General features: G+C 36.7%; 3 protein-coding genes across 6 annotated transcripts; 1 reads left to right on the forward strand and 2 right to left on the reverse strand.

The window, feature by feature from the left end:
• Positions 1 to 8,516: 8,516 nt before the first annotated feature.
• Positions 8,517 to 10,486, forward strand: LOC111702956 (facilitated trehalose transporter Tret1). Its single transcript, XM_023474783.1, has 2 exons — positions 8,517 to 8,904; positions 8,966 to 10,486. Exons 1-2 carry the CDS (start codon positions 8,745 to 8,747, stop codon positions 10,369 to 10,371), a joined length of 1,566 nt encoding a protein of 521 aa, XP_023330551.1. The 5' UTR covers positions 8,517 to 8,744; the 3' UTR covers positions 10,372 to 10,486.
• A 1,223-nt stretch (positions 10,487 to 11,709) lies between these two features.
• LOC111702955 (uncharacterized) lies at positions 11,710 to 14,844 on the reverse strand. The gene is made up of 4 exons (XM_023474782.1): positions 14,114 to 14,844; positions 13,370 to 14,063; positions 12,534 to 12,693; positions 11,710 to 12,315 (listed from the first exon to the last, which is right to left on the reverse strand). The coding sequence occupies exons 1-4, from the start codon at positions 14,652 to 14,654 to the stop codon at positions 12,070 to 12,072; spliced, it is 1,641 nt and encodes a 546-aa protein (XP_023330550.1). The 5' UTR covers positions 14,655 to 14,844; the 3' UTR covers positions 11,710 to 12,069.
• On the reverse strand, positions 14,823 to 24,479 carry LOC111702954 (uncharacterized). 4 transcript variants are annotated; one of them, XM_023474778.1, is made up of 12 exons: positions 24,369 to 24,479; positions 24,042 to 24,177; positions 22,491 to 22,624; positions 21,506 to 21,561; positions 21,317 to 21,417; positions 20,961 to 21,103; positions 20,190 to 20,332; positions 18,897 to 19,054; positions 18,244 to 18,508; positions 17,483 to 18,187; positions 16,465 to 17,275; positions 14,823 to 15,086 (listed from the first exon to the last, which is right to left on the reverse strand). In XM_023474778.1, the coding sequence occupies exons 1-12, from the start codon at positions 24,391 to 24,393 to the stop codon at positions 14,845 to 14,847; spliced, it is 2,919 nt and encodes a 972-aa protein (XP_023330546.1). In that variant the 5' UTR covers positions 24,394 to 24,479; the 3' UTR covers positions 14,823 to 14,844. The 4 variants fall into 4 exon arrangements, with proteins under 4 accessions (XP_023330546.1, XP_023330549.1, XP_023330545.1 ...); XM_023474781.1 differs by having other exon boundaries at positions 16,531 to 17,275; positions 17,483 to 18,170; positions 18,227 to 18,508; XM_023474777.1 differs by having other exon boundaries at positions 17,483 to 18,170; positions 18,227 to 18,508.
• Positions 24,480 to 25,353: the final 874 nt, after the last annotated feature.

A 25,353-nucleotide genomic window follows, 5' to 3' on the forward strand; every position in this document is an offset into this window, starting at 1 on the left:
CCGGTGGAAAAGTGTTAAACTGGAAATGATGACGGAATCCTCCTAAACATGATCATTGATAATCTTGTCAGCGACAATGTTGGTCAGAGAAGAGCAAGCTTGATGAGAACCTTGTCCCCTCAGTTAATCAGAAACCCTAATTCATTTTCAATATTCATCGACAGAAGGAAATTGTTAGGATCGAAATCTTCCATCCAATTAAGATCTTATAATTCCAATATAGAAATTATTAACTATTAACTGTCTGTTTTATCTTCTCTACCATGGTTATTTTGACCATTGCTAATTTTCATGCTCACTTTTATTTTTAACATTTTCAACCCCTGTATAGTCAGTAATCATAGTTATAAGTTTTCCATATATGGTTAATAAATGCTTTCCAATTCAAGATGTTAGGTCAAAAGATTAGAAGGATTTAGAACACAGAATATAAAAAGCAGGTTTCAGGATGAAGTCTTGCATGAAGTTATGAACTTGAGAAATACCGTTGTTCATGTATGTTTGTAATAGTTTGTTATCACATAAATTCTAATTTTTTATAGGTTTCCGATTCCACTTTGAAGTGATGCAAAGTTTCTGATAATGTTTACATCCCAATGGCTAAAATATAATCCACGCTTTCTTACCACTTAGTGTATACAGTTACACTACACTGTTAGAATATGAAATTTTGTATGTCTTAGTAACTAAAACGACATTTAAATATTAATGTCTTAATACAAGGATAAATACGCAGTATAAATAACATTTAAAAATAAATAACTAATAGTGTTTATAGTGTTGGCTATAGAGGAAGAATCATTGCAGTGGTAACTTCAGTGGCAGGTCACGTGGTACTCATTCTATAATATCTCCCAACTATAAAGCACTCTGGTACTAATAAATCTTTTCTACAATATCTCCCAACCTTAAACCACTCTGCTTTCCATAATATCTCCCAACTACAACCCACGCTGGTACTAATAAGTCCTCTATAATATCTCCCAACTATAAACCACTCTGGTACTAATAAATCTTTTCTGTAATATCCCCCAATTATCAACCACTCTGGTACTAATAAATCTTTTCTGTAATATCCCCCAATTATCAACCACTCTGGTACTAATAAATTAATATCCCCCAATTATCAACCACTCTGGTACTAATAAATCTTTTCTGTAATATCCCCCAATTATCAACCACTCTGGTACTAATAAATCTTTCTATAATATCTCCCAACTATAAACCACTCTGGTTCTAATAAATCTTTTCTATAATATCTCCTCTGGTACTACTAAAACCTTTCGCTAAAATCTCTAATTTCGAACCAAGAACTACTCCAGTAAACCTTTCTGTAGAATCATTTTAAGCTTCCAACCACCCTGGTACTAAATCTACAAACTTAAGTCCTATATTTTGATCTTCCGGGTACATAACATGCTACTTGATGGATTTAAGTTTTTTCTGAAACTTGCCCGTATACTACGAGCGGGGGAAGGCAGGTGGTAATAAGCCACAAATTTTACACCTTCCATGCCACAAGTTAGCTTTTTTGTCTCCCGGCTGCCATAAGCCACAACCGTTTAGTCTTCCATACCACAACTTTTGAGTCTCCAGCAATCATTACGTTTTTAAAGGAATAATTTAGTGCATTAAAATTTCAATTTCAAAAATTCAGTCGCAATACGCGAAATATGATACCTTTAAGAAATTTTAGATAGAAGTTTATTAATGATCAACAAATTATGTGCTCGGTTGATAAACTGCTTTATATTATACAAAGAAGATTTTACATCATTGTTGGCACCGAGACAAATTGTTGGTAGTCTAAAGAATAAGAAAAGATGAGAAAAATCATAATATCAAGTGTCATTTACTGAGCGTGCAAAGGGACCCCTTTCAGCCTAAAGAGTATGTTATAGCATTGTTAATATCATTTTAAAAAAACCCATTTTAGATTAAAAAGTGTTTATCGAGACGTTCAGGATGATAATTTCTTTAAAATAGACTTTCAGGGTGCTTTCCACCCGTTTTTAGTAACAATTGTATATCTTCTAAGTGTTGTATTTAAGTATCCAGTTTTTTCTTCTTTTATCGTTAAACTTAAGACTCTGAGTATTTCTCTATTAGCATTGATGGAATTTCAAAAAAAACCTCATCAAAGTTTTAAATTTCGTTTTGACGTTTATTTGATACAAGACAAATATACAGATGAGTTTAGTATCGTGGAATTTGACATGCAATTTCCTTGATATGTTTTCTGTTTTACTGTATTCATTTTGCTCATTTTGTCAATTAAATTCAGTTTACATTACATGGAAAGTGGGGACTTTATCTCGTATTCGTTCCGCGTGGTATGTTTCCACAGTTTTAGTCAGCGTTTCGGATCCGGATCCGTATCATTTGGTCGGATCCGGATCCGGATCCGTATCAGGAAACGTTGATATGGATCCGGGTAGCGCCAAAAATTAACCAAAACCATGGAATAAATAAATCAAAATGATTCGTAAATGTATTATTTACATGACGAAAATTTTTCAAAATTATCTTTAATAATTTAATGTTTACATTTATATAATAGTAATGACGACATTTTTAACTTTAGGATTACTAAAGTTTATAAATTATAACCTTGCATAACATTTAATAGGGAAAATCCGATTCACAGAATCAAAAGTTACCTCGGATCCGGATCCGTATCAGAGTCAGGATCCGGATCCATCATCACGGATGCGAATCCGCGGATCCGGATCCGAATCAAAATGATATGGATCCGAAACACTGGTTTTAGTATTAGTACAGGGTGTCCCACAAAACATGACAGGTAGTAAATAGTTATGAAAGTCGTCTTGCATATACTGTATCAGAAATTATAGGCTTTTTGCAGTTAATTTCGTTTAAAAAAATCTTTTTACTTAGCAACAACTTAAGAAATTATGGAAGAAGACATTCTAAACTATTCACCAACTGCCATGTTTCATGGGACACCCTGTATCTCAGTAAAATAGATAACATCTAAAAATGCTAGTCTCAGGAATTCCAAAATGTGGTCTGCAATTTTGCACCTTCAAAATTATAGGAGATATTGATAAATCTGTTCCAAGTCAGATTATTTCAGTGCATAGGATCCGGATCCGTTGGATCCGCAATATTTTGGCTTCGTGGATCCGGATCCGCAAAAATATGCGGATCCAAGGGGTAGAATATAAACCAAAAACTGCAAATGCAAAAACATTTTTACTCGACCGTACACCCCAATTCTAGACTTTTTAAAAAATTCGAGATTATAAAAATCTCCTCATATCTGAATGGTTTATCAAGTTTTAGGATAAAAATGAAACAAAAAATTTTCAAATTATTTTTTGTTAAAAAAAATCAGTAAATCTTAAAGAAATGACCTGGATCCGGATCCATTTTTTCCAGTGCGGATCCAAGATACGGATCCGCATTTATTTAATGGATCCAAAGCACTGGTTTATTTTAGAACAACATTTTCGGTTGTTTGCTATCTCCTGCATATTTTACATTTCAAAAATTAAAATAAGGTATATGAGTAGAGAAGAGAAGAGTTTAGACATTCAAATACATTTTATGTTAGGAATGTTAGTGATCAAATGTATTTTTTTTATTGGTTATCTTTTTTTGGTATTCATGAGTTCATTTCTTTATCATTTTCTTTTTTAAACTTGTAAATCTTTACATCTTGTTTAACTTCTCAGAGACTCGTAATTTAAAATGACAATGCATTGATAGCGTAGCATATCTGATTAGGGAGGGGGTACAGAGCATCCATCAGCCTTGCAAACTGACCTCCGGAGCCTCATGATTCGAATAATGTTCTCCTAGCCAATCAAAAATCGTCTCCGAGCCTCATGCTACAGTGTGTCCCAATAAACATGGAAATTCAGTGACGAATTTGACATCGTCTTTTTAAAAAATTCTTTCGAGTTAGTATAGTGATACCTACTGAGAAAGCTGTAATCTGTAAGAGTTTCGTCTGCTATGTTCACATTTTGTTTGTTTATGTTTTGACTGCATACGGTTGTACTTAGTAAAGCGAGAAAATTACAGTATACAAACAGAGTAAACTTGTCCGTATTCATAACAAAGACGATATTAAATTCGTCACTGAATTCCCATGTTTATCGGGACACCCAGTACATCCGCTAAGCTCGACCCCGTTTCTATCTCTTATACGTCTAGCAATTCAGTAACAATAATTAGGCTTTTACACCCACCAAAAGCATTTCTTACGAAAAATAACCTGATCATACAGGTTTTAATAGTCTACTTTTAATGAGATTAAGACATGTACAATTCTAACTGCACTGAGGGAGGGGGGTGCAGAGGCGCCATGAGCCCCGCAAAATTGACCTCCAAAACTCCAGATTTGCAGAATGACAACCAGGCCCCGCGAAACCGTCTCCGTGCCTCTCGCTATGCCTCCCTCCCTCGTCTAATTCAAAACGGTTCATTTTCATGATCAAGATTTTACTGAACAAGTCAGACAATATTTTAAAAAGCTCTTAGATCCTTTTTATTGGATTAACATGCAGGGTTAGCAAATGAAATATAGAGGCATATTCTTGAAGAAAGTATATTTTACATAAACGATTACAAAGTGACATTCTTTTTCCAATTTTATCAGGATGTAAGAAATTATCGATCAGAGTTTTATTATTACATAATAATGTTTTTGTGTAATATTAATTGAACCTTGTAAATAAAAATGGCATTCTAGAAGTTTTAGAGAATTTACAAAAGCATTTCTGAGGGATGAAATTGAGTTATAATTAAGTCTTCAGTATTTTGTATTAAACGGGAAATCGCACTACATTTTCTGAATTATTTTACCAGGAAACTAAATGTTTGGTATATAAGTCGACCCAATTAACTTGAAATCTTGAACCCATGAAAGCTAAGAACATTCCCGAGTTCCCCAATCACAATATTTGAGTCAAATCAGTCCAGGGATTTCAATATGAGGGAAGCTGTCATAAGTTTTTTCAACTCCAAGATTTATAATTTTAATGTTTATTTTAGTGCGATATGTTTTAATAGATAAAATTTCGAAAATATAATTAACATCGAAATATATATATTCGTTTATTAAGTACAACTGTGTAACAGAGTACTTTGTAGTTGAATAAATTTCTAAAAACATGCTTCACATTTATTATTTTGTTGAAAGGGAAGGATAGAGCTTAAAAGAAAGTTAAAACTATAATTTAAGTAAAATAAGGGACTGAAAATTAATTACATTTATTCGACTTTGAGTTTTGACATTTTGACTTTGATGTATATATAAATGTCGTAGAATATATGAGTACAATTATCAAGTCTTAAGACTTATTTTTCCTCGTTAAAAGAGGAAAGGTTTTTTTTCAACTGGGTTCGCCCCAGAGGCGCAACTAGGGGGGGCGGCCGGGCGCGCGCCCTCCCCTAGCACCTGAGAAGGGGGGAACTCATATCATTCATTTTACAGCTGTTGGAAGTATAAATTTTGTAAAAACACAAAACAAAAAATCGATTTGAATTGAACACAGCTGCAAATCTGCATGCAACAATTTAAAATTTCCTTTTTTCGACTTCAAACCCTTAAAAAAGCACTTATGTTTTTGAAAAATTTTCGAAAAAGGGGGGGAAACCCCCCCTTAGCCCCCGACCATTACAAAATAATATATTGCCCCCCCCTAGCAAAAGTCCTAGTTGCGCCTCTGGTTCGCCCCATCCATTATACAGGTTGGGTACTTACAATCCATTTTCCTTTAGGCGTAGTCGAGTTAAAAGAAATGTTCATCGACAAGATTCCGATATCAAAAATGTCAATGTCGTCACTTTAAATTTCAATAGCAAAATTATTTGTTCGAGCAGAGTTTGTAAGTTTTAATATACATATTAGCAGTTCTATATTAGTTTTAAAAATAAGATGATTAGCGTATACAAGCTTATATTTAGTTTCGTTCCAGCTTTCATTCCTTTATTCTAAGACTTCATTCTGATAGATTTAGTATTTTTAGGCTTAGAAATCATGTATTTAATTTTAGATATTTTTAAGGTAAATTTGTTTAAGGCAACCACATTGGATAAATAAATATCTACGGGCAAACCATCCAGCAGCTTTTTAAAGTAATAAGTTTGCCATACAGTGAAGGTCAATGAAGTTATTTCCGCTGAGCTGAAATGTACTATCATCTGCAAATAAAATGGAAAGAAATTCAAGGAGCAATGAGCATCCTCATACGACTTTATTTGTTTCCACCCTCTGTTCCAACTAAAAACAGCTTTAAAACAGAACTAGAGATAGCTCTAAATAGAGATTCCACGTCAGAGGGATGAGGAAAATGGAGGGATCAGATGAGGAGAGTAGAGGGATGAGGAGAGTAGAGAGATGAGGAGAGTAGAGAGATGAGGAGAGTAGAGAGATGAGTAGAGTAGAGAGATGAGGAGAGTAGAGGGATGAGGAGAGTAGAGGAGAGTAGAGGGATGAGAAGAGTAAAGGGATGAGGAGAGAAGAGAGATGAGGAGAGTAGAGAGATGAGGAGAGTAGAGGGATGAGGAGAGTAGAGAGATGAGGAGAGTAGAGGGATGAGAAGAGTAAAGGGATGAGGAGAGAAGAGAGATGAGGAGAGAAGAGAGATTAGGAGAGTAGAGAGATGAGGAGAGTAGAGAGATGAGAAGAGTAGAGAAATGAGGAAAGTAGAGGGATGAGAAGAGTAAAGGGATGAGGAGAGTAGAGAGATGAGGAGAGAAGAGAGATGAGGAGAGTAGAGGGATGAAGAGAGTAGAGAGATGAGGAGAGTAGATGGATGATGAGAGAAGAGAGATGAGGAGAGTAGAGGGATGAGTAGAGTAGAAAGATGAGGAGAGTAGAGTGATAAGGAGAGTAGAGAGATGAGGAGAGTAGATGGATAAGGAGAGTAGAGAGATGAGGAGAGTAGAGAGATGAGGAGAGTAGAGATATGAGGAGAGTAGATGGATAAGGAGAGTAGAGAGATGAGGAGAGTAGAGAGATAAAGAGAGTAGATGGATAAAGAGAGTAGAGAGATGAGGAGAGTAGAGGGATAAGGAGAGTAGATGGATTAGGAGAGTATTGAGATAAGGAGAGTAGAGAGATGAGGAGAGTAGAGAGATGAGGAGAGTAGAGGGATAAGGAGAATAGAGGCGGGATTCGAGGAGAGTAGAGAGTAGACGGATGAGGAGAGTAAAGGGATGAGAGTCGAGTAGAAAGATGAGGAGAGTAGATGGATAAGGAGAGTAGTAGAGTAGTGGGATGAGTAGAGTAGAGGGATGAGGAGAGAAGAGGGATGAGGAGAGTAGAGGGATGAGGAGAGTAGATGGATAAGGAGAGTAGTAGAGTAGTGGGATGAGTAGAGTAGAGGGATGAGGAGAGTAGAGGGATGAGGAGAGTAGAGGGATGAGGAGAGTAGAGAGATGAATAGAGTAGAGAGATACGGAGAGAAGAGGGATGAGGAAAGTAGAGAGATGAGAGGAGTAGAGGGATAAGGAGAGTAGAGAGATGAGGAGAGTAAAGGGATGATGAGAGTAGAGAGATGTTGAGAGTAGAGAGATGAGGAGAGTAGAAAGATGAGGAGAGTAGAGAGATGAGGATAGTAGAGAGATGAGAAGAGTAGAGAGATGAGGATAGTAGAGAGATGAGGAGAGTAGAGGGATGAGGATAGTAAAGAGATGAGGAGAGTAGATGGATGAGGAGAGTAGAGAGATGAGGAGAGTAAAGGGATGAGGATAGTAGAGAGATGAGGAGAGTAGAGGGATGAGGAGAGTAGAGAGATGAGGAGAGTAGAGAGGAGAGGAGAGAGATGAGGATAGTAGAGAGATGAGGAGAGTAGAGGGATGAGGAAAGAGTAGATGGATAAGGAGAGTAAAGAGATGAGGAGAGTAGATGTATAAGGAGAGTAGAGAGATGAGGAGAGTAGAGGGATGCGGAGAGTAGAGAGATGAGGAGAGAAGAGGTATGAGGAGAGTAGAGGGATAAGGAGAGTAGAGAGATGAGGAGAGTAGAGGGATGAGGATAGTAGAGAGATGAGGAGAGTACAGGGATGAGGAGAGTAGAGAGATGAGGAGAGTAGATAGATAAAGAGAGTAGAGAGATGAGGAGAATTCGAGGGATAAGTAGAGTAGATGGATAAGGAGATTAGAGAGATTAGGAGAGTAGATGGATGAGGAGATTATAGAGATCAGGAGAGTAGAAGGATAAGGAGAATAGAGGCGGGATTCGAGGAGAGTAGAGAGTAGACGGATGAGGAGAGTAAAGGGATGAGGGTCGAGTAGAAAGATGAGGAGAGTAGATGGATAAGGAGAGTAGTAGAGTAGTGGGATGAGTATCGAGTAGAGGGTTGAGGAGAGTAGAGAGATGAGTAGAGTAGAGGGATGAGGAGAGTAGAGGGATGAGTAGAGTAGAGTAGAGGGATGAGGAGAGTAGAGGGATCAGAAGAGTAAAGGGATGAGGAGAGTAGGGTGATGAGGTTTTGTGATGATAAGGAGCTTTCTCATCTAAACCTGAAATAAATCAATCAGTCAACTTTCATTGTTGTTTGTTATTGTACACTTTACCCTACTTTGTTTACAACGGATGGTTAACTAAAATCGTCTGATTTGTGAAGAAACTTAATCTGAGTATATTTTAAGCTCCGTGCTCCTCTGATCCCTGAAAGCTATAAAAATGTTGATTTCCTGCCACAGTTGTAAGATAAGAAATCCGAGATGTTTCACAAGTGTGAAAACTCCCTCCTCCTCATTTGACAATGTCAGATTATGCTGAACGTATCCGGAGCAGGATGTCTGGATCTCCAGATCATATTCCTCAGTCCTACCCTCCCATAGGATCAATTTCTGGGAGCCTTGATCCTCCTAGAGCTATCACAGAGGGATCCAACAAAAGACAGTTCTTGGCAGCTTTCGCAGGTTTGGTTTAAATCCTGATTCGTAAAACATTAAAAAATAATATTAAATTCATTATTTTCAGCAACTATGGGAAACCTTGTGATGGGAACATGCATAGCTTGGTCAGGTTCAGCGCTCCCAGGTCTCAAACTACCTGCAGCTCAGGACGGATTTGAAGTCACTGAATCAGAGGGGAGTTGGATCGGTAGTTTACTCCCCCTGGGAGCCCTACTAGGAGCACCACTAGGAGGTTATCTCAGTTCCAGGTTTGGTAAGAAGGGGGCAATGTTCCTAGACGCAGGATTCTTCTCTGTTGGATATCTGATTCTAGCTGTAGCTCCGGTAACCTGGACCCTATATATTGGTAGGTTTGTATGTGGAATAGCTACTGGAATATCCTGCACTACCTGCCCAATATATGTAGCAGAAATTTCAACTCCCAATTACCGCGGGCTCCTGGGTTCAGGAATGCAGGTTATGGTTGTTTTAGGAGTTCTCCTATCTATCTCTGTTGGAGCAGTTCTATCCTGGAGATGGCTGTCTATAGTATGTCTAGCCGCAGTGCTCCTCTGGTCAGTTCTTCTATTCCTGGTACCAGAAACTCCAGCTCAGCATATAATGGACAAGAAGTATAGAGAAGCTCGAGAGTCCCTGGAATGGTTGAGAGAAACTATCTATGTCGAAGCGGAGTATGAAGAAATTCAACAAAGTGTTGAGGATGGAATATCCAGGTCTGGAGGAATACAAGATCTGATTAAGTCGGAGAATCTTGCTCCGCTCATCATTTCTCTAGTTTTGATGTTTGGTCAGCAGATGAGCGGGATGAATGCAGTTCTATTTTACGTTGTGGATATATTCACTGCTGCAGGGAGCAGTATTCCACCCTCTATTGAGTCAATTATAGTCGCTCTAGTTCAAGTAGTTGCAACCATACTCGGAGCAATCTTCATGGACAAACTTGGAAGAAGATTTCTCCTCATTTTTTCTTCTCTTGTCATGGTGATATCTATATCCTCTGTAGGTGCTTACTTCTATATCAAGGATAACCTCGGAGATACAGATCTAGCGACGAAACTTCAAATCCTTCCTGTCGCGTCTCTATCCATCTTTGTGTTCGCCTTCAGTGTTGGATTTGGACCAATACCTTGGCTCATGACCGCAGAAATATTCTCCCCCGAGGTTCGAGGTCCAGCATCATCTATAGCGACTGCGTTCAATTGGGCCCTAGCATTCATTGTTACCAAGTTCTTTTCCAACCTTGTTTCTGCGATCTCGGAAGCATTCTCATTCTGGGTCTTCGGATCTCTCACTGCACTCGTTCTATTGTTCTGCGTTCTTTTTGTTCCAGAAACTAAAGGAAAAAGTTTAGATAGTATCCAGAGTATGTTCCGGTCTGGTTCTCCGTACTTCCTGGAGATAGGAGTGTGGAAGCTGTGTAGGAGAAGAAGTAGACCCGACCAAGTTCTTCTAGTTGAGGAGGAGTATTAAAACCTTGAGATTGAGATTATTATTCTCAGATCTGATTTGTGCAACGCTCTGTGATAGTCATAAATTTTTCTCTTTCATTGTTATTATTTAAGTAATAAAATTTTTCTCAACCATATATTGCAAGTTAAATAAGAAATTGAATTTGACCAAATTCATGTAGTGTAATCTTTTGGACGGTTTCCGAAAACTGTAACTTTATTCTTACTATGTCAAAGTAGTCCGTACACACATACTTTATTTAAAACCGACTATTAAAGTTGACCTATAGATCGTCTAGTTAAAGTTTGAAGTATTAATAAGGATAATTTATCAATTATTATAAAAAGGGCCTTGTTGTTACTAATTAATAAATTTTAAGCTAAAAATTCTTGACATTTTCTGCGCAAAAAGGAAGATATTTAGAGAACAAATTCCGAATTAAATTTTTGATTTCAGTGACACGCTTTTTTGCAATTCTTATTGAAAAAAAATATATATCAATTATCTATTTATGTCTGAACATTTCTTAAAAAAGAAGGCATTGCTTAAATTAGATTACAACAAAGCAAAGTTATGTTCACTCCAGAAATGTTTCTCCAAATCTTCCTTTCGGCAAAAATGTTAAAAGTTTCAGTATTAAGTACTAAATGAGTAGATGCTAGTTAATAATCATGAAATTTGTATACTACTATAAATAAAATTGTTAGAAATAATTCATTGCACATAAAAACCTTTACTCTTTAGCGGAGGCTCGTACAGCGAACCAAATCTGAGAGACTGGGGGCTCCCTCCCCCCTTTACGAATACAAATTTAAAATAAAATTTCAACCTTAAAAGCTGTAAAGGAAAAATGAAAGAAGTATAGGATGAAACCTGAGGTTCTCAGGTTTTGAACGATACCTATAAGTCATCTATCTGATGTTCCTGTCTCAAGAAATTGACATAAAACTGTGTCAAAATTTTATCATAACGGCCATATGCCAGATTTAGAATAAGTTGTAGTATTTAACAGATAATATTCAACAAATTCGCCACAAATATGTAACGCCTACACCCAACACAGGGTTAATCCTATACCCCCTTTCATTTTTCCTTTACAGTCCCTTTAAGTAAGGTTTGGTTGTTAAAATTCTCATGTGAAAAGAAGCAGATTAACGACAACAAAAAGTTAGCTTGTCCACAAACGTTAACCCAAGAAGATAATTTCTAGTTTAAAATGACTACTTTTTTCTTCAAAAACACAAGAAATGAATGGTTATCTATATTTTTTTTTGAGTTGCGGGATAATAATAATAAGGCTTAGTATATGTATCGGTGTCCACGAAATCGACGTTTTAATTTAGCGTGATTGAACGAAAATAATGTTTTTGTTTTGTTTTTATTCTTCACTAAAAATTTACAATGTGTTTAACAAATATTAAGAGTATTAAATCAGTCCACTGGCTATATGTGCAAAGTTGGAAATATTCAGAAAAAAAATCAATTTCACTCAGATTCATTTTATAATAGAGGTATGAAAAACTATTAATAAAGTATATGTGCAAGGTTGGAAATATTCAGAAAAAAAATCAATTTTACAAAGATTCATTGTATAATCGAGGTATGAAATACTATTAATAAAGTAAAAACTGGTGGTCGAATTTTCACTAGAAGGGAAAAAAATTTTAAGAAAAGTAAAAAAAAATTACGTAACAGTAACGGAGTCATTAGCGACATATTTTAGAGATTGACAAAACGAACAATATTTCTCCATCCAATCTTCCCAAGGATTTCCACCCTGAGCTCAGTATTGAATCCTATTCTGTTAAAAACATCCAAGTTTTCAGTCTCCCACGGTTCCAGGTTTTCCGAGCCTTGCAAAACACAGGGAATGGATGTGAATCTCTCTTGTTGCAAACTGGCAGGAAGAGGACGGATCTCAGTTATGGAAAACTCATCTTCTACACCTATGTCGACCAGAAGAACCTGAAAACAAAATGTTACAGCCATCGAAGAATTAAAAAGGAAATAAATTAACGACATTAAACCCTTTCCGGTACAATTCCCCCCAAAAATTCATCAATTTTCTTATTAAAAAAATTATTTACCCACACTCCATTTAAAATTACGTCCTAAATATAAGGCGAGGAAATTCGAAATTAAATAGACATGGTCATTTAAAATTGGAAAGGTGTGTAGACTACCTGAATAATATTCAAGTCTTGACACTTCTTAACAAGTGCTCTGCACCAGGTTCCTCCACTAGAAACTAGAACTAGATCACCAGGTTCAGCTTTCAATCCTTTACTCGTCGATTCAGTCTTTAAACTCTCCTCGGTCAGTCTAGATATCTTCTCTATCCACCTTAAAATAAAATCATTAAAACAGACAAAGAGACTAATAAAACTGTGGAATAGGAAGATGACTGTAAAAATGAAGTTACGATTTCAATTAATCTTGTAAACATGAAATAAAGTACAGAGATATCTATTATCTCTGTACCGCTATAAATCGGATCCACTTTGCATGGAGGGTAACTTGAAATCACGCTTACCAGTGCTTAAGATCCATTTAATTTTGATGCGGATTTCGGATCCTGGATCCGCACTGGCAAAAAATGGATCCGGATCCAAGTCATTTCTTTAAGATTTACTGAATATGTTTAACAAAAAATAATTTTCAAATTTTTTTCGTTTATTTTATCTTAAAACTTGATGAACCATTCAGAAATGATGAAATTTTTATAATCTCTCTTTTTTTCAAAAGTTCAGATTTGGGTTTTAGGAGTAAAATTTTTTTTTGCAGTTTTTGGTTGTCATTTTACCCCTTGGATCCGGATCCGTGGATCCGCATAATTTTGCGGATCCGGATCCAGAAAGCCAAAATCTTGAGGATCCAACGGATCCTAAGCACTGACGCTTACAGTCCCTTTAAGCTACAGGTGAAACTATTTGCTTTTTAAGCTCAGATTCTCTTAACACTTCCTATTCCAGAGATCCAAGTTCACTGTATATTCATAAATCTTTAATATAAAACCAACCTATTTATCAGTTCCTTTGTTGATACATAGAATAGGCTGGTGGATGCGTTGGAAAGTAGAACTACTTCATAAATACCAGGATCCAAGTCGGAGAAATTGTTTCCAACTGTATCCATTATCTTCGACTCGAAATATGCAATTGCGGAAATTTTTGTGTTCAAGTTGAAATCCTGGCTGCTCAGGATGACCTTGTCCCCTGAGATATGAACCGTGTAGATTATTTCCTGATTAGCAAGGGTTGAAATCTCTCTAGAGAACTGAAGTGCTTCTCTAGACGGAACATCTTTCAGTAGAACCATCTGTGCGTACCCCTCAGAGCTAAACAATCCGTCAGGAATAGGAATTAATTCCTTCCAACTTATTATTTTATTTAATCCTTCGTCAATTAAGAAGACTTCAGCCAACATTTCCTCGGTAAATATGTTTTCTATCCTCCCTCGAAAGATACGATCATTATCAGAGGGGCAGGCCACATATCCACCCAAAACAGGAATATTATCCAGATTAACAGGAAAAAATTCAAGTTTTAGGTTCAGAGTAGTCAGTTCTCCATTTAAGTGATCCCGATCTAGCTTCTTTATGACATATATCTTGTTGAGCGAATCTCCACAATTCAGGAATATTACCTGGTCCCCGTCTACAATACTACGATCCATAGAAACTATTTCATCCATGCGAGGTTCAGATTCGATAACTAAAAACTATGCAATTAGAAAAAAACTCAAAATTATCAATTCACCTTACCTTCAAGTTCGAACCTCGCCTGGTCCAGCTCTACAAGAACATCCCTCATGTTCATTCCTTCCTCATCAACCATGATCACCTTGTATCCATCCTTATCCTGGGTTTGAGGAGTAACTTGGAAAGTTGTACCTCCGTCAATGTCCACGAGTTCTTTAAAAGTCTCTAGACTCTCATCAGACCAAACTTCACCCTGGAGAGGTTGTATTCCTGCCAACCCTACTCTTCTAACCAACCCTGGAGTATTCCTGTGAGTCTCTAGCTTCATCAGACTTGACACAGGTTTAGTTTCTCTGCTTCCATGATCAATAAAGAATACTCTTACTTCACCAGTATTTGAAGACACCTGCTCAATCTTACATCTACTCCACAAACCCCCTTGTTCAGAAATACAAATATTACCAACTTCTACTAGATCCAGACTGGTACTAGGGTTCTGAATATCCATCAATATCTTCTCCCAAACCTCCTGATTTTCAAGTGGAGATACATAGAATGAATCAGGAGACTCTACGTAAGAGACAGTACAGCGGTATGTTGCCATATTTGGTGGTGTAGGAATAGCAGCTGACTTCTTTACCAGTGTTGGAACAACAGCTGATTTCTGTACCGGTGTAGGAACAACAGCAGACTTCTGTTCTGGTGTGGGAACAGCAGCTAACTTCTGTACCGGTGTTGGAACAACAGCAGCTGACTTCAGTACAGGTGTTGAAACAACAGCAGCTAACTTCTGTTCAGGTGTAGAAACAACAGCAGCTGACTTCTGCACCGCTGTTGGAACAACAGCAGCTGACTTGTGTAACGGTGTTGAAACAACAGCAGCTGACTTCTGCACCGCTGTTGGAGCAACAGCAGCTGACTTGTGTAACGGTGTTGAAACAACAGCAGCTGACTTGTGTAACGGTGTTGAAACAACAGCAGCTGGCTTCTTTACCGGTGTAGAAACAATAGCAGACTTCTGCTCTGGTGTAGAAAACTTCTCCCAAACCTCCTGATTTTCAAGTGGAGATACATAGAATGAATCAGGAGACTCTACGTAAGAGACAGTACAGCGGTATGTTGCCATATTTGCCAGTGTAGGAACTGCAACTGAATTATGTGGTGGTGTAGAAACAACTGATTTCTGCACTGTTCTAGGTATCACAGCAGTCTTCTGCACTGGCGTAGGAACAATAGCTGGCTTCTGTGCTGGTGCAGTTGGATTCTGTACCAGTGTAGGAACAACAGCTGGGTCCTGTACTGGTGTGTAAGCAACAACTGGTTTCTGCTCTGGTGTAGAAACAGCAGACTTCAGCACTGGTGTAGGAACAGTGGCTGGGTTCTGTGCTGGTGCAGGAATCACAACTGGTTTCTGTACTAGTGTAGGAACCACGGGGGTTTGCTCTGCAACGATCTCTTGTACTAGATTAACTGAGACAACAGGTTTCATGGTATCTACTGACACAGGAAAATTATCTGAAAATATTAGTGCTGTTACGTGATTATTATCTGTGACTAATAAAGATATTTATGAAAGTGAAAATGAAAGGGGACGGTTTTCTCTCTTCCCCTTATTGAAAATTGAAAAGTTTTCGAGATTACTGTCTCATCGTCAGAATAATTAGATGTAGATAAAAAAGTGTACCTTCTGGATCCACAACCAAATCTGATGACCTCGCTTGGTTCAGCTCTACAAGAATATCCCTCATGTTCAATCCTTCCTCATCAACCATTATCACCTTGTATCCATCCTTATCCTGGGTTTGAGGAGTAACTTGGAAAGCTGTACCTCCGTCAATGTCCACGAGTTCTTTAAAAGTCTCTAAACTATCATCAGACCAAACTTCACCCTGTAGAGGTTGTATTCCTGCCAACCCTACTCTTCTCACCAACCCTGGAGTATTCCTGTGAGTCTCTAGCTTCATCAGACTTGACACAGGTTTAGTTTCTCTGCTTCCATGATCAATAAAGAATACTCTTACTTCACCAGTATTTGAAGACACCTGCTCAATCTTACATCTACTCCACAAACCCCCTTGCTCAGAAATACAAATATTACCAACTTCTACTAGATCCAGACTGGTACTAGGGTTCTGAATATCCATCAATATCTTCTCCCAAACCTCCTGATTTTCAAGTGGAGATACATAGAATGAATCAGGAGACTCTACGTAGGAGACAGTGCAGCGGTATGTTGCCATATTTGGTGGTGTAGGAATAGCAGCTGAATTCTTTACCGGTGTTGGAACAACAGCTGATTTTGGTACCGGTGTAGGAACAACAGCAGACTTCTGCTCTGGTGTGGAAACAGCAGCTAACTTCTGTACCGGTGTTGGAACAACAGCAGCTGACTTCTGTACTGGTGTAGAAACAACAGCAGCTGACTTCTGTACCGGTGTAGAAACAACAGCAGCTGACTTGTGTAACGGTGTTGAAACAACAGCAGCTGACTTCTGCACCGCTGTTGGAACAACAGCAGCTGACTTGTGTAACGGTGTTGAAACAACAGCAGATGGCTTCTGTACCGGTGTAGAAACAATAGCAGACTTCTGCTCTGGTGTAGAAACAGCAACTAGGGTTCTGAATATCCATCAATATCTTCTCCCAAACCTCCTGATTTTCAAGTGGAGATACATAGAATGAATCAGGAGACTCTACGTAAGAGACGGTACAGCGATATGTTGCCATAGGAGTGGCATTTTCAGGATACTCTCGTCTACTTGTAGTTACTGCATGAGACTTGAGTGGGGTTGTACCAGGGTTACGAGGGGTCTGCTCTGATGTAGATACTTCACCAAGAGATGTCTTCACTGACAGAGTAGATGCTGACTCCTGCACTGTTGAAGTGGCAGTTAACGTATCTTCAGGATTTACTGAATTGCTGGTAATACAGGATTCAGTATCTGTATTAGGGAAGGATTCTTTCAACTCATATTTCCGAAAGGAACAATCGATTGAACAGTTTTGAATAAGAGTTGACTCACCATTCTTAGTTTGAATGAGCAGATCTTTAAGACTATGCTCCCCATTCTTTAGAATTTCAACGGATAATCTTCCACTAGGCTCTCTTCCAAGGATTATCATGTCTAGAGAACTGTTTTCACTATTCAGAAAACTTCTACTGAGGGCACAGGCATTATCTCCCCATTCTTCCTTATTCAAGGGCTTAACTCCGCCTAGCGACACCTACAAGAACAGATTGTTAAGCTAGAGATAGACAATTAGACATTTTTTTATCTTCCACACGCAAAATTTAACAAGAAAAAGTTTCCAGCACAGCTATTTATTCTCAAGGAAATTTTTATGATGGACTATAAGAAAGTGGAATACCAATCTTTTAAATTACAATCGCAATTAATGTTAGATTTAACTGGAAGATAAAGAAATATTAACCTGAACTGAGCAGACAGGATAATTAAAAGCTTGATCTGACAAGGGTCGAAGATTGCTTTGCTTCACACATACGGTTTGTCCAGTGTCGGGGAGATACACCACAAACTCTCCACTCTTCTTCTTAATTGCATAACCCCGGAACCAAACCTCATTGTACTTTACAGCAACAGGAGACGACTTCTCCACCTTCCAGATCAGAGGTTCAGGTTGACTACTTAGAGACTGAAGAAGACTTTCTATCTTGGAAGAGCTGATACGACTAATACTCAACTCAACGTTGAACTCGGACGGAGAAACAAAGACACTAATAGGACTGATCAACTCATACTTCAGATTTAGCTCAAGCTCAGGTTCAGAAAACAAAGAGTGGAATATTCCAGGTTTAAATTTGAACTCTGATGTAATAGTTTTCTTTGTTTCATGTTTCACCCTGTCGCCAGACCCATTGTGTTCTAGATCTTCTTTGGTTTCGATTCCACTCTTGGTCGCCTTCACTTCCTCTTGGGTCCTGCTAAATTCCTTCACCTCATCTTGAGTCCTGGTCAATTCCTTCACTTCATCTTGGGTCCTACTCAGTTCCTTCACCTTATCTTGGGTCCTGCTCAATTCCTTCATCCCATCTTGGGTCCTGTTCAGTTCCTTCACATCTTCTTGGGTCCTGCTTAATTCCTTCACCTCATCTTGAGTCCTGCTCAGTTCCTTCACCTTATCTTGGGTCCTGCTCAATTCCTTCATCCCATCGTCCTGTTCAGTTCCTTCACATCTTCTTGGGTCCTGCTTAATTCCTTCACCTCATCTTGAGTCCTGGTCAATTCAACAATTCTACTTCCAGTCGTCTTCACCTCTTCTTGGTTGCTAGGGTACGAAGTTTCATCTATGATATTGGTTCCAGGAGTAACTACATTCTTGGTACCTTGATTAGCTTTCTTGCTGCATTCAACAATTCCACTTTGGGTAGTAATCGCCTCTTCATTGGTACTAGTGTTCAATGATTCATCCTTTCTGACCACGTCCACCTTAGCAGCACTAAATATTCAATCATTTAATAAAGCTATCTTCTCATGCATAACTCAGTTTACCATATCTTGTGATAACATTTTTATCACAAGATATTATATATAAATCATACATGAGTTATAAAATACAACTCACGCTGTCGAAGAATGTTAAAACAGAACAAAAAATGTCAGCAAATGATCTGAGGTCGAATTTCAAGAATTATGGATGGTTCCATTTAAAATTGTTTTCAATGCTTCAAGATTTAAGCCGGCGCTCAATTGAAACCAGTTTTTGGCGGATTTGAAACGCGGCTCAAATTCATTATCGGCAAACTTTATAACATTTTAATATCATATTTAGTATGGTTCATGAAAAGTCAGTTCTTGAAACAGCGAGTGTAGAGGAAGTTACGTACCTGGAGTTGGTCCTTGAAACAATGAGTGAGGAGGAAGGGTTGATTGGAGTTGAGTCTAACATAGATCCAGCAGGATGCATTAGAGGAGGAGGAGGAATACAGTCATATTTGTGTATCGGCCAGGAGTGAACTTGACATTTATAACTGCAATACCAAACCTTAAAAATATTAAATTATTAGGCTAAAAAGCTTGAACACACTTTTATAGAAAGATATTTGATCATAAGGAATAATTGAAGTCTTCAACTGAATAAAAATTTTAAAACTACCATTTTTAATTTGGTTGTCGTTTCTTTCTCCAGAAATAATTATTTTATATTCCACAAAAATTATTCATTTCACCGTTTCAGTTATTTTCACTTTTTGTCAAGAGCTCGAGTGGAAATGATTTGATAAAAATAAATATCCCTGACGAATAAAAAATGTTTATTTCAAGCACATACCGAACAGATACATAGATATATTGGTAAAAACAAGGCATGCGAGTTCAGTGTTAGAGTTAAATGAGAATAGGTTAGGAAATTAAACTAAACTTTTTGCTATCCAATTGTGCAGAAATCAGCCAACAGCATTTGTTTGAGGCTATTTGTAAAAATGGCCAAAGTATATCTCGCCATGATTTCTTATCAAAGTAGTTTCTACTATAACATAATTTTAGACCGATACAGATTACATATTTTATCATGTATATTGTATACGGGCCTAATGTATGTCTTATATATTATAGAACAAGACATTCATAAATATTCCCTATGGCTGACTAAACGAAGGGACCGAATGGGTTGAAATTTTGTGTGGACAATTATGGGTAGCCTGGATGTGTTGAAGGCTAAAAACTTGGATTTTTTAATTTGTTTCCACAGGCATTGGGCAACGCCGGGCCCTTCAGCTAGTAATGTATATTACTTGTTTTTGTTTCCAACCCTGTTAACTAACTAAAAGAAAAGGACAATCCTTTTTATTAGGTTTCTATCAAGTGTAATGAGAACTAAACAAATCCTAGTCACAAACTCTAATTTTCTAATCCCTATATCTTTGCAACCCAATGTAGTGGACCTTTGATATTATAAAATGTGAATTCTGTTAGATAAAATATTCTACGTTTAAAATATCAAAGGTTTAAAAGGTTTATTTATCAGGTTGTAAAGAAAAAGGGATTAGAAAATTTGAGTTTGTGGCAAAGGCTCAATTTATTTTAGGAATAGAGATAAAGCAGACTCGTCAGAAAAGACTAAGAAGAAGTGCACTTATTGCCGTAACATGACAGATGTCAATTTAAAAATAAGAATTCACCTGGCAAACTGAGCATACCAGTCGTCCCTTTCCCCTACAATGGTCACAGGGATGAGGGTCATATCTAGGCTGGAAGAGAGGATATCCCCAGGTATTAGATTCCTCAACACCAACATTATCTTTAGCAAACCTTGATCTCTCATCTAAACCAAGAAATAGTTACATCAGAACAGACGAGTTTCTGTTGAATTTATATTGGTTTATGAAACTTGCACTCTCACTTGGCCTAAAGTTACATCTACTGCCGGCCGCCGCACTATGGCTTAAAGTGTCAAAAAAACGGAAACAATCAATTACTGCTTAGATGCTTACAAAATCAATACCAGAAATAACCCGCATGGAATTAAGAAATTCATTTCTAGTAGAATTCAGCATGCATGAGTTCATCATTCAGCATGCATGTGGGATGCATTGCATGCTGGAGGCATCTTCATGAAACCGTTAAAATAGTATGACAACCTTCTGTTCTGTCATCAACTAATCCATTTCTAGGGTAAAAGTTGAGCTATGTGCATGCTAATTACATGCCGTCAAATGTTTTGAAAAAAGTTAACCGAACTATAGATTTATATTTTCTGGTTCAGCTAAACGATTTTAAGGCCATAGTTGAGGTAAATGCAACTGGGAAATCAAATTATTCAAAAATATTCAGAAGGATGTAATGTAGAGATATAAAAAATTCATTTGCAAGGAGGTTAGGCGACTTTTCAAAAAAAATGTACACCTCTGTTACAATTGTACTTCTCAGAAGAAATATGGTTATAATTCTACCTGTAACCAGACTCTTCTGTTTCAGGTCTCCTTCAGGCAGACAATTCTCATTAATATTCATTATCTTCTCCTCAGCTCTCTTAATTAATTCATCATAACTGTTCCTGGTTGTAGAATCAAAATCCTGCTCCAATTCTGTCTTCCTACACACGGAATTTGTCTATTTGTAAAATTTAAGCTAAATTAATTTGTTCATTGATGAATACATTTGTAAATTTTGAATATTTTAAATATACTGAAGATTTGTGTATTTGGTGTATCTTGAATATTTTGAATATAAGAAAGATGTAATTATTTTGAATATTTTGAGTACATTTCGATTTGTGTAATTTGAATTTTTAGAATATGACAATTCCCTACGCCAGTTTTCTTTAGTTTTCTTTGTAGTGAACCATGATACTTGTAGACGTAAAGGTTTCTGATCATGTAAACTCTCAATGGCAGCTGCTCCTTCTCTCTTAACAGGAAATCAATCAATTAATTTACATCAAAATAATACGATTTTCAAAATTACCACTTTGTATTTAGTGTGGAAAAATTTATACCTTGCTCAGAAATGAAACTTTACCCCAGGTCGTATTCTCGTTCCTCGCGGGCTTCCCTGAAGAAATGGAAGTGTTGATTTCTAAAAATACTTCAGTTTTTTTGTTCATGCCACGGCCGTATATTTCAATTGCTCCGACTACTGCCCCCAATTTCAGAAATAAAATCGAAATTAATCTGTTATTATACCACAATATCAGATAAAACATTCTATCCTTTACACGACCTGCTAATTCGATTTATTTAATATAGGATCATTTCTCAAATATCTATCTCCGGTATGAATTCATGCATGCTAAACTTTTTTATTAATTATTATTAGATCTCTTATTAGATCAATGAAGAGGACTGTTTATTACATAAAGCGATTTCAAGCGACTCTCCGGGCTCTATGTGGCATGTCCCGACTCACAACGATACATTTAAAATCTTTATCCGAGCAACAAGTTCTCCTGTTTTTGAACCTCAAACGTGTTAAAATAAAAAAGTATGTCCTTTGTATTTTCAGCACAAGATCCGTTTGTCACTCTAAAATCGAACAAATTATCAAGAACTTGTAGGAAAAACAACTTATCAGGAACTTGTAGGGAAAACAATTTATCAGGAACTTGTAGGGAAAACAATTCATCAGGAACTTGTAGGGAAAACAATTTATCAGGAACTTGTAGGGAAAACCACTTATCAGGAACTTATAAAAAACAATTTATCAGGAACTTGTAGGGAAAACAATTCATCAGGAACTTGTAGGGAAAACAATTTATCAGGAACTTGTAGGGAAAACAATTCATCAGGAACTTGTACGGAAAACAACTTATCAGGAACTTGTAGGGAAAAGTAAAGGTAGTATTTAATATAACCAAAGATTTAGAAGAGAAATGGCTTCCGGAGCTTTTGGAAACAACACTGGGGACTATAAAACTTTGTGATCATCGCCTGGGAGTTTCAATAGGAGTGTGCGGGGATGCATAATCTTGGATAATACTATACCTAGGTAACAGTCCTGAACTTCTCCATAGTAGGAGAATAGACCTTTGAATCCTTTAATATTGAGAAGAAGAGGAATATTTCGTATAACCAGGGTGTATAGCTCGGTGGTTGGAATATCGTCCAACATGGTAGACCTGAAAATTTAAAATCTTTATAAAAAGCAGGCTTTTAAAATTTCTTCTTAAAGGGAGTGACCGGCAATGTTTAGTAGTTGAACTGAGAATAAAGTATTGTGAAGAAATTTTTCAAAATCATTCTAGACCTGTGAGCTTTTAAACCCTGATAGTTCGGTTTTGAGGGATGATTTGAGGAACAGTATAAAAAAAATTATTCAATAACGACGACGAAAAATGTGATAAAAATTCTACAGTAAACTAATTAGTTATTTAGGAACAGGTTGATAAATATTAACTATTATCATCGAAAATAAGTAATCTTTTTCACTTATTTGTTTCTGAAATGTCTCATTGTTCACAAACAAATTCTGTGGATTTCCTGGAATTTTTATTGAAAAGACAGCATTGAAGAAATCTGCAAATAAATTCAAAGAAAAGGAAATTCCGTATATTGATGAAAAAGAAATAATTGATTCTTACATTTATTTATTCAGAAAATTTCAATTGAGAAATATGTTCCGAAACATACGATCAGTTTACTGTAGAATTTTTTTTTCTTCATTTTTGTCGTCGTAAGATAATTTTTAAAAATCGGTTATCCAAAAGTGGAAAATTTTAAACGTCGACTTTGCACTCAAACTGAGAAATCATGCATTAGTAAAACGTTTTATTTGTCTCAACTGAATCCAAAAAATTCTCCCTAATACTACATTCTCAGTTAACTATCGTACATAACCGGTTACTACCATTAAATCTCTGTTCTAACAAGGGCTAGGTATGCAAGTTCTTTTTTATTTTCGCGCGAACATGCCATCTTCCGGGGATAATTCTTTTTCAAGAAAATATACACCCCTGTCTTACTTTCAATATCTTCTTAACGTTCAAGACTTTCTAACAAGGTGCCAAACCTAGTCAAGAAAATGTATAATAAACCTTAACTGTCAAGTTGCGAGTAAAAATCGGGAACCAAGAATGAAGGGAAAGGAAATGATGCTGGTCTGGCATGAAAAAGCCAGTCGCACTGCTTTGCAGACGAGTTCGGTATTACACATGCACACTTTTGATACAGACACACAAACCAAGACTACAGTCAATGAAATTGCAGAACAATGTCGTCAATTATAATTAAGCTTGAGTAACGAGTAGTTAATTGTAAACTTTAATCAAATTATATTCTTTGCATGAAAATTTGGCTTATTATAGTGTTGACTTAAATGTATGAATAATATATTACATGTATATTAAACTTATTTTTAAAGTTAAAAAATTAACAATAAACAAATGTACTCGACTAGACTGTATTAATACCGAGATTCTTATGTACTGTATATACCTACAGTACACACATTCCGTCTGGTATTACTTACACACTCTTTTAAGTTTTGGTACAGACACACAGACAGGACATTTCCGCCCTCTGGTAAAAATAAAATACCTGTTTATGAAACCTGGTTCTTGAGTCGGATTGAATACTCCGTACTGATTATTGATAGGATCCATGTAATCATCTAGCAGAGGATTACCAGACGCTTCTAGATATTCCTCAACCTCTTTATCTACCGCCATCCTTCCTAAAAGTAACTATTTAACCCTTTATCTGGGATGCTTTTTTTTAAAACAACCGAAAGGGGTAACTTTAAATCATATTTTTAACGCAAGAAGATTCTATTTTATCAAGGAGTAATTAATCATAAGCCAATTGTTGCAAGACGAAATGCGATGATTGTCATTAATATTTTTAACTCGTTAATAAAATTCTAACCTGATGAATCACTTATTTTATCCATTCGTTATTAGAAAATCTTGAAATGTGAAACGGAACCGTAAGTACTTGACAATTTTACTCTCTGAAAAGTACATGGTGAATGATAACATTTTAAACTAAATTACGCACCACTGCCGCGGAAAACTTGAAAAAGTTCGAAAAGTTTATTAATTGATTGAATTCGAACTACCTATTTCTTAAAGCTAGAGCTTTACAATGTATACCCCTAAACATGATATTATCTTGGTAAGAATAGAATGACGGTTCGTCATCCAGAAATGAACTATCTGTAACTTTAATCTCACCAAGTGCCAAACGCTGCGGCTAGGACAGACTATGGGGCCGAGCTCTGCGGCAAGGACAGACTAAGGGGCTGGGTGATGCGGCCCCATGGCTCCAAAAATGCCCTAAAATGCAATGTACAAAAGTCAAAAACAATAGGAGGGGAGGGGTGCGCGGGTTCAAAAGTTCGTTACTAAGAAATTACCGATTTCCTTTAACAATACTTGGGACTCGGTTCAGTTTAAAATGAATAAATCATATTTTGTAATTACTGAATCAGTCAAAGCTAAAATTTGCTAGTTCTCATCATAAATTCTATTGAGAGTTTAACCTAAATTAGACCTGCAGGCCCTGAACACTTTTATGACACAATAGATTTCATGAGATTAAAAAACATTAGACCTGCATGCCCTGAACACTTTTATGACACAGAATAGATTTCATGAGATTAACAAAATCACAAACATCTCTAGGCATAATATTGAGTTCAAATTAATATTAGGATGAGATTTCAAAACCACCCAATTCTCAAGATGACGACCAGTCGTTTCAATCAAGAAATTTTTATTGAGACATCAATCTAGTTCATTTATGACATTTGCTTGTTAAGTAATAAAATTTATTTCATTTTCATCAGAGCTTTATTAGATTAATTAGCACATTATGGGGCAAGCGCTGTTTCTCTATAGGACTTGAACTA

The sequence above is a fragment of the Eurytemora carolleeae genome, unplaced genomic scaffold, assembly GCF_000591075.1.
Source record: "Eurytemora carolleeae unplaced genomic scaffold, Eaff_2.0 scaffold522, whole genome shotgun sequence".
In the NCBI taxonomy this organism is placed as follows: Eukaryota; Metazoa; Arthropoda; class Copepoda; order Calanoida; family Temoridae; genus Eurytemora; species Eurytemora carolleeae.

Coding starts and splice junctions, on each gene's coding strand:
- LOC111702956 (XM_023474783.1), top strand. CDS start 8,745: ATGTCAGATTATGCTGAACGTATCCGGAGCAGGATGTCTGGATCTCCA. Junction 8,905..8,965: donor GTTCTTGGCAGCTTTCGCAG/GTTTGGTTTAAA, acceptor CATTATTTTCAG/CAACTATGGGAAACCTTGTG.
- LOC111702955 (XM_023474782.1), bottom strand. CDS start 14,654: ATGGCAACATACCGCTGTACTGTCTCTTACGTAGAGTCTCCTGATTCA. Junction 12,694..13,369: donor ACAAAGGAACTGATAAATAG/GTTGGTTTTATA, acceptor TTTTATTTTAAG/GTGGATAGAGAAGATATCTA. Junction 12,316..12,533: donor AAGACTTGAATATTATTCAG/GTAGTCTACACA, acceptor TTTTGTTTTCAG/GTTCTTCTGGTCGACATAGG.
- LOC111702954 (XM_023474778.1), bottom strand. CDS start 24,393: ATGGATAAAATAAGTGATTCATCAG. Junction 18,188..18,243: donor TAAGCAGGACCCAAGAAGAT/GTGAAGGAACTG, acceptor ACCCAAGATAAG/GTGAAGGAACTGAGCAGGAC. Junction 17,276..17,482: donor ATCCTGTCTGCTCAGTTCAG/GTTAATATTTCT, acceptor CTGTTCTTGTAG/GTGTCGCTAGGCGGAGTTAA.